The 8,528-nt window shown below is 59.6% G+C and overlaps 1 protein-coding gene across 1 annotated transcript; it reads right to left on the reverse strand.

The window, feature by feature from the left end:
* Positions 1–1,394: 1,394 nt before the first annotated feature.
* LOC149521810 (uncharacterized) lies at positions 1,395–8,296 on the reverse strand. Its single transcript, XM_089772387.1, has 6 exons — positions 8,200–8,296; positions 5,890–6,036; positions 5,494–5,616; positions 4,839–4,949; positions 2,236–2,353; positions 1,395–1,841 (listed from the first exon to the last, which is right to left on the reverse strand). Exons 1-6 carry the CDS (start codon positions 8,263–8,265, stop codon positions 1,807–1,809), a joined length of 600 nt encoding a protein of 199 aa, XP_089628513.1. The 5' UTR covers positions 8,266–8,296; the 3' UTR covers positions 1,395–1,806.
* Positions 8,297–8,528: the final 232 nt, after the last annotated feature.

An 8,528-nucleotide genomic window follows, 5' to 3' on the forward strand; every position in this document is an offset into this window, starting at 1 on the left:
TTCCTATGTGAGAATAGCCATACTGGTGTGAAGTACTTTTGTACGGAGCAGTAAATGTCCTCAGCATTATGGTGGGGGGATCTGGTGCTAACTTGCATGTAGACAGGGCTTCTGCCATGGAGAGCTGCCGTGCATAGTGTACAGGAGGCCACAGTATCCAGGGTGGCCTTAAACAGAACAGCTCACTGATCTTAAGTACATTCCCTTCTTGGCTTTGTGGTACGTAGAGACCTGTGTGGTAAGGAAAAAAGACCCGCTGAGAGCCCTCCCCGCTATGCCCAGGCCCTGCAGTTGTGTAACTTTACTCACCGGAGTCACCCAATGAAGCAAACATTTGCCTGTGGCAAAGTTGTGTGTGGCTCTGATACCTTGGTGCACCTTAAGTAAGCGGACAAAGGCTTAACAAGAATCAGTGGTGGGGAAGGGAAGTCAGCAAGTCTCAGACTAGAGAGGGCTCACACTATTCTCTGTGACACTGACCAATGGAACCGAAACTCAAGGGTGAGTGAATTCTCCATCACTCAGAGTCCCTAAATCAAGACTGGGACGTCTTTCTAGAGCAGGGGCTGGTGCTTCGCCTCAGGGTTCAGTGTTCTGCTCTGTTACTCGAGAGCACCCACTAAAGGCTGCTGTACGGATGGACGTAAGGGTTTGCTGGCGGGAGTGACATCAGCCTGCTTCTCTGCGAGCTGTTCTCACAAGTACCTCAGCACAGCCTGTTTGCTGAGAACTCGGCAAGCCTTCTCATAACTCCCCCACCCCCTTTTGGGAAGTTGCCAGGGTGCTGCCGGGGGGAAGTGAGGTAAGTGCCCAGAGATCAGGCAAAACCGGCCCGGGGCCCTGCAGGTCAGGATAAGAGCTGTGTTGGGAATTCCCTGCTTGGACTCTATTCAGCCACCTGGAAGTGTCTCGTGTCTGAGACGTACCAGGTAGGTGCTCATAGTTACTTCCGGGCCACGGCTGGAAACCCATCCCGCTGCCCCTGGAGTGCAGATGAACGGCCGCACTTTCCGGTTCTCAGCAGTTCTGATGCAGTCGAGCACTATATTCCTATGGCCTGTCTGAGCTCTGCCTTAACCCCGGGCAGCCTCTGGGAAGCAGCTCAGAACACGAGGGGCATGCGCAGAGCAGTGAGTATGCCAGTCCCCTGGCCTTGCGCGCTCCCCTAACCTGTAGCCTTTACCTTAAAGGGCTGGAGGACCTAGTACTAGATCTCTTCAGCCTGCTCATCCAGATCCATGTGCTGCCACCGAACCCCCCATTAGCACAGCTGCTGGGACCACCCCCTAGCAGGGAAAAGCACTTTGCTCAGAGACTGCTCCTGCGCAGCAGCATGCTTGCTGGGAAGTTAGCACCAGAAACGATCCACGCTGAGACAAAAGCCGTATGGCGGGGCTCTTTATTGCTCACTGTGCCAGCCAATATATCCTTGTATCCCCACCGAGGGCTCACTCTAGTACAGAGGGGTCTGAAGAAGGCCCCAAACCCTCAGGTGTGAGTGTAATGAAAAATCTCTGCAGCCTGGCTTCTGCTTCTGAGTTGATTAGTTAGAGAAGGGTTGATGCTACGGGTAACTCGGCAACTTGTCACATCTCTGGATTTTATTGCGACTAATTATCTCGTGCAAAGCAGTGATACAAAATCCCACACGTGTGTGGTGTTGGTTCTCCGCCAAAATATGGAACCAAAGGCTAGAAAATCGTAGACGTGTGCATGGCCTTCCTGGGTGGGTGCAGTTGGAGTTAATACGGTAGTTGGGACAGATGGATTTGCTGTCTGGCATTCCTGGCTTGAGCTCTGGGCTTGCTAAGCAGCCATGCTTATGTGATGCCTAGGGGCAGCTACGGAGAGACGAAAATCAAGACCTTTAGTAAGTAATAGACCTCTGCCCTGATGGGCCATAAATGGCTGATCAGCTCTGGCTACTTCTACACATGGACCTGTGGTGCCCAAGCAGTTCTGAAGCAGTCGCCACTCTAGTCATAGCGAACTAGCCACACTCAGCTGGCCAAATAACCACATGTGGCTCATGGCTAGTGTGTTGGATGCCACAGACAGACTGTCTATATGACTAGCAGGGCCAGCATGGGGCTCTAGCGGCCACTCAGGCAGATCAATGTAGCCCTGCCTTGCACAACTGGGTCTAACCTGACTGCAGACTTGGCTCTTCCACCCACCCCCAAGCTGATTAACTGGCCCAGCGATTCCCCTGGCGCCGGGGGGCATGCTACGTACGTGCAAAGGCTGTGATCAAGTACGTGGGCTTGTTGCTGCACAGCAGGGTGGTCAGGCTGCCCAGGGCGCCGGTGCCCATGCTCTGAACGTCCGAGGTAAGCCCCAGCGTGGCGTTTCTCTGCAGGGGGATCACAGGCAGTTGGGTAGGAGGCTTTGATGCAAACTGAGGGGGAAGACGTGCCTGGGCCTTTCACCCTGCGCCACCCGTGGCCAGTCAAAGAATCTCACCTGGGCAGGGTGGGGAGGACTGGGCTGCCTAGCGGTTAGTGCACCTGACTGGCCCTTTCCCCGCCAGGCAGTAGCAGTACCTGGTTCCTGACCCTTGTCTGGGAATTTTCTGGCCTCCACCTGGATTTGGGTGATAGGGAAATGTGCCGGCTGGGCCCTCCATCAGATCCCTCCATGCACCCCCTGGGAAGCAACACCTGCAAGTTCCTCCCCCCTCTCCCCCCCGCAGTGCCTGAATCCAGTGGCCTGGGCTATGGCCTCCCTTCCACTCGTAGCATGGCCCCCCCAGGCCAAATTCAGATGCTTAGGAGAAGGCCAGGTGAGCAGGACCTGCTGGTTTTTCTTGGGGGAGTTGGAGAGGGTTCTGCTTGGGGTCCCCTCTCAGACTCAACCTGCCTGGCTTCCCAGGGAAGGGGCCATTTTTCCTGCGGTCCGTCTCCCTCCCCGCCCCCAACCCTGCATGCTCAGCAGGTCTGAAGGGTGGGGCTCCCTGGGTATTCCACTGTTGAGCTCCTGCCAGTCTAGCCGGTGGAGCAGGGCTTGCTCCTGCCGTTCTCAGGGCCTCGCGGTGGATCCAGGTAGCAATTCCCACGTGGCTTTGGCATCGCCCGGGCGGTCAGCAGGCTGGGGCAGGTTGGACAGGCTCCTCCCCCCCCAGGCGAGTGGCGTTGCGGTGGTCCCCTGGGCCGGGCTCTGTTCCTCCCGTCCCTGCTGGAAGGGAGCCCAGGGGCCTGGATTCTCCTGTTCCCACGGGCGAGGTGAGCTCCAGCTCCAGGACTGCAGCCTGGTCGTGCCCGGCTCGCTGGGCTGGCTCAACATTAGAGCAATTGAAAAGATGGGAGGGGGGGAGAAAACCCAGGGGGCAGGGTGAGTCTTTAATGGGACAGGACAAGGGCCTCGCCTTTCTCCTGAAGCCCCCGGGGGAGGCAGGAGACTGAGCTAAGTGGACCTTGGGTCTGATCCAGCCTGGGCAGGTTCGTCCCTGGAGAGGCGGCTGCCTTATCGCGAGGGCCCTGCCAATTTCACAGCCATGCAAAACGCATCCTGGACTGTGACATAAGCCCTTCTCCATGAAATCTGCCACCTCCTTGTTCCTAGGAGCGCCCCATCGAAGGGGGCTTCCTACCTCCGCTGGGGCACGGGGAGGACAGGAGCTGTCCCTCCCCTGCAAGGGGACCAGACCCATCTCCAGGTGCCTACCCCTGCAGCAGGATGCTGTCTTGAGTATAGGCAGCAGCAGCCTGAGGTTCCTACAGCTGAGTGTGGGTGGAGGGTGCAGCGCTTTCCTCAGCTGTACAGACAGGGAACAAGTCTTGTCCCTCCCAGGCTGGGCAGGACTAGCAGCGAGGGGCCCCTAGCTGGGGTGTTCCCAGCCCCACAGGGGAGATCAGCCCCACTTCTGTCTTTTGGAGCCTCCTGCGGCTGCAGGAAGTTCAGCAGTTGCTGCCTTTAGAGTCCAGCCTGAAGGCAGCACAGAAGTCAGAGTGGCAATCCCATGACCCCCCTCCAGCAGGTTTGCAAACCCCCCTCCCCATATCTCCTGATGGGTCAGGCCCCCCTGGCTACAATACTGTGACATTTCAGGTTTAAACAGCTGCAAACATGAAATGTACCAATGTTCAAATCCTAGGGCCGTGGAACTGGCCGTGACGGAGTGTGAATTCGGTAGGGCTCTATTCATAGCTACAGCCAGGCTCCTTTGTGGGCCTCTGACGCCACAGAGACCGACTTGGACAGCAGTGAGGGGGAGCTGGCCGGCTGGCCACCTTTGGCCTCTGCTCTGCTCAGAGCCCTGCTAAGCAGGAGCCCCCTGGCCGCTCCTGGGAGGGGCGATGTTCAGGGCAGCGAGGTGGCCGGAGGTAGGTGACGCTCTACGGGTGCTTGCGTGTGTGGTTCAAGGGGGATGAGTATGGGGGGGGGGAGATTGCTCTAGCCTGGATGGAGCGCCCTGCCTGCTGCTGACTTAGAATGCCTCCCTCCCCCCACCTCCTCCCAGAGCAGCTCCAGCCTCACTGGTTAACCTTAACCAGTAAACCTCGCCCACTAACTGGTTAAACCTTCCCATCCCTCGTGAGTGGCGCTAAGGGCAGGGATGTGCAACGACAGCCGTGCCTGGAGCCCCACTGGCCCTTGCAGCACCCAGGAGGTTCGAGGCTCCCGGGAACATCCCCCTCCCTGCTCTTTGCATCCCCCTGGCCCTGGTTAGGAGCAGCTGAGGGATGAGTTGCGCCCTGGAGCGCACTGTTGGAGGGGCCCTTGGGAAGCAGCCCCCGTCCGTGGCGGGAGGCGAGACTCTGCAGCCTGGCTGGGTTTGAGGGGCCCTGTCTGCGGGCGGTGTGGGGGGCAGCTGCAGCATCCCTTGGGTGGCGATTTACCAACACAGCCTGGAAGTAGCTTTCCAGCGCCTGGCAGGACGGCAGCTGGTCGGAGGGTTCCATCTTCCGGGCCACGCACCCTTCCGGCTGCCCGTGATACACCATCAGGTGCTGGGAGGGGGAAAAGCAAGAGCACCCCACTGTGAAAGCCTGACAGGGTGGCCTCCTGGAGGGGCTTGGCAGCTGAGGCACAGGGGGAGCTGCTGCCCTGGAGAGGGGAGGGGAAGTGCTTAACCCCACAGTGCTGCAGCTAGCTGGGGACAGGCTGGTGTCCTGTGTTTCCTCCCTGCCGGGTGCTCTCACCAGGCACTGCCCTGGGGCTGCCCCCAAGCAGTGGGGAGGAGGGGCCAGAGTAGAGGGCGGTGGAGCCGGTCAGGCTGGCCTCCACTATGCCCATTGCTGTGGAGACGTATGGCTGAGCCAGGTCGTTCTGGGCAGGAGGGAGCCAGCTCTAGCTGGACTCATTCTATTCTGCAGCCTGATCCGGGCTGAGGTTGCCTCTCGGGTTGTGTTGCTGTGGGCTGGTCCCCCACCCGGGACGTGGCTCGCTCTCAGGTGTGAGTCCTGCGGGGGAGGGAGGAAGGGAGGTGGAGAGGGAGCCCCTGCCATGCACAACGGACACCCCCATCTTCCTCGGCACCCCCATGCTACTCACATTTCTCAGGTCGCAGGTGATCCCCGGGGCCACCCCCTGCTCCCCTAGCTCGCTGAGTGCCAGGAGCAGCGACGCTTCGTTCTGGACGTTCACCTGGGCAGGCAGGTAGCCGTAGGCATCTCGCTTGAGCAGAGGGGAGGGGGAAGGAAGGAGACGGGATTAGATGGATCAGCGACGTGAACCCCTCCCCCTGCCACTGACCGGTCACCGTGAGAAATCCCCAGTCATCACCATTCCTCCAAGTCGCCCTCCCCTCCCTGTTCTCTCCCTCTTGCCTGGAGCAAGCTGGTCTGCTCAGCTAAGAATCCCTCCGTTCCCGTCTCATTCCAGGCTGTCTCTTCCTTCCTGCAGAGGGAGCCAGGCCCTCCCCGCCCGCCCCCAGTCCCTTGGCTGTACCTGGAGACAGGTAGCTCGCCCCAGATACGTTGCCACCAGGACCCCAATGATGCTGACGGTGAGGACCGCGACCGCCCCTGCGGTCATGATCACCAGCTTGCGGCTGGAGGGAGGAGGCCCCTGCATCTCCAGGCCGGAGTGGAAGGTCTGAGGAAGAAGGAGAGTGTTAAGACCATAAGAACAGCCAGACTGGGTCAGACCAAAGGTCCATCTAGCCCAGTGTCCTGTCTTCCCACAGTGGCCAATGCCAGGTTCCTCCAGAGGGAATGAAGAGAACAGGGAATCATCATGTGATCCATTCCCTGTCTCTGACAAACAGAAGCTCAGGACACCATCCCTGTCCATCCTGGCTAATAGCCATTGATTGACCTAACCTCTATGAATGTAGCCAGTTCTTTTTTGAACCCTGTTAAAGTCCTGGCTGCCACAACCTCCTCTGGCAAGGAGTTCCACAGGTTGACGGTGCGCTGCGTGAAGAAAAACTTCCTTGTGTTTGTTCTAAACCTGCTACCTATTAATTTCATGGGGTGACCCCTAGTTCTTGTGTTATGGGAACAAGTAAATAACTTTTCCTTATTCCCTTTCTCCACACCAGTGTTGGATGAGGAGGGGGCTGCAGACCAGGGGCCGGAGCTGTCTGAGTCAAGAAGCTCACTGTGAGGCAGGCCAGCTTCCCGGCTGCTGCCAGCCAACCTCAGCAGGGGCCGGACATAGCTCTTTCCTGGGCTGGAGAGCCCATCGCTGCCACGGCACCCATTCAAAATCCAGCCCAGGGTAGTGACGCCGGGAACATGGCGAGTCTCAGCCCAGCACAGAATCACCCCAGACAATGGCTCCCTGGCAGAGGGGCCGGCAGGACCATGACAGCTCCCTTCCCAGCTCGCTGTTGGAAGGGGGCAAGTGTCTAAAATCAGCCCTATTTCAGGCCCTTGTGAGGGGTATTATGGTAGGACCTACCGTAATGGACAGGGCCTCTAGTGCACTAGGTGCTGAACGGAGAGGTCCCTGCCCCCTTGGTACTCTGCTTACCTAGGAGCGGGGTCTGGCTGGCCTGCCTGCCAAAGGGCCTGAAGCTAAGGGAAGAGGTGGCGTTAAATGCGGGAGCAGCCGGGAGGCAGATTGCCGCGGAAACGCCCCTGTCCCTTTGTTTCCAGGCAATTTCTCTCCAGCGCCAGGCCGCGATGGGGCTGTCTGGGCTCCCCACGCCATTGTGGCTCCCGTTTCCCGTGCAGCCCTCGCACGTCGGCCGAGCTTCGGCACGTGTGTCAGAGAAACCTAAATGCCGTGCGTGACGCGCGTCTGTCTCTTCGGAGCTGGAGCGGTCCCGCTGGGCTACTAGTTGCTGAGAGGTGGGGAAACTGAGGCACACAGCAGCACCGGGTCTGAACTTTGAGAGGGTACTCAGCTCAGTCTGGAGGCACAGGCCTTTGGAGGGCGGATGCTGCTCTAATGAGGCCAGGTGTTGCCGTAGCAAGGAAAGGAGAGAGAGACTCGGGAAGCTCAGCCCATCTGGACTTATGGGGGGGCTGTGCCAGTCTGGGCTGAGAACAGCCAAAACAGAGCCAGGCTAGAAAACCTGGAGGCCTGCTTGGACAGAGGCTGGGCTACCAGGGCAGCTGCATTTCCCCCTGCTAAGCCTGGCCCCTGCAAACCCCAGCACTCACCTGCCCTCAGTAGGATAGGGAAGGGGCAGAAAAGGCCGAGGGGGGTGCAGAGATGCCCAAGCAGGCAGGTGAGAATCAGCTGGGGGGAGATGTCGGAGAAAGGGGTCAGGATCAGGGAGGGACGAAGGTTAAAGCAGCTGAAGGAGCAGGAGAGGCTGAAGAAGGGATGTGGCCCAAGGCAGGGGGCGACCTCTGAACCTCCCTCCAAGCACTAGAGCTGACGGATTGTGCAAGAGGCCGGCTCAGCCCCTGTCCTGCCTGGAGGGGCCAATGCTGGATGCCCGGCTCCATCCCCCCATGCTGCAGGCAACTCCTCTGCCCCTGGGTTAGCACCCCCTGCCCTGAGCCACGTCCCTTCTGATAGCCCGGCCTGTGCCCGAACAGGCCTCCGGGGTTTCCAGCCTGGCTCTGTTTTGGCAGCCGGAGGGGGAGCGGCACCTTCCCTTGCCCCAGTAGCTGGATCCTGCCCTGGTGGGACCATCTCTGACCCACTTAGTCCCCGCCCATCCAGCTGCAGCTACCACCCTGCAGGCGCATGAGTCCTAGGAGCCAGATTGAGCCCCCCATGCTCCCCAAACTTCTCTCCACAAGGATCAGTCTGTCCCCCCCCTCCCCGCACACACCCAGCCCCTGATCCATCGCTTACGTAGGGGGGGCTCTTCAGCTGCAGTCCCGCTGGCCAGGAGTCAGGGCTCTTCTCTTCAGCAGACATTCCCCAGGAGCACCCCGGCGATCGAGACCCCTTCTCGCCCTCGCTCAGCGGCGCCCGAGCTCCGGGCATTTATAGGGGCTGCGGAGCTGGGGGGAGGCTTTACTTGGGCAGTGCCTGTCCAATGGGAGCGCTGCTGATAGCGGAGCCTCCCAGCCCTGCACCTGCCCCCCCACACCTTCCCGCAGCCTGAGTTACCTCTTTGTCCTCTCCTGCCTGCCTCCCTCACAGCAGCCCCGAGTGGTGTCTGTTTGCAGCCGCCAGCG

The sequence above is a fragment of the Pelodiscus sinensis genome, chromosome 22 (assembly GCF_052426305.1).
Source record: "Pelodiscus sinensis isolate ZL-2025 chromosome 22, ASM5242630v1, whole genome shotgun sequence".
Classification (NCBI taxonomy): Eukaryota; Metazoa; Chordata; order Testudines; family Trionychidae; genus Pelodiscus; species Pelodiscus sinensis.

Coding starts and splice junctions, on each gene's coding strand:
- LOC149521810 (XM_089772387.1), bottom strand. CDS start 8,265: ATGTCTGCTGAAGAGAAGAGCCCTGACTCCTGGCCAGCGGGACTGCAG. Junction 2,354..4,838: donor GCTACTTCCAGGCTGTGTTG/GTAAATCGCCAC, acceptor ATCCCCCTGCAG/AGAAACGCCACGCTGGGGCT. Junction 1,842..2,235: donor CTTGATCACAGCCTTTGCAC/GTACGTAGCATG, acceptor GTCTCTCCGTAG/CTGCCCCTAGGCATCACATA.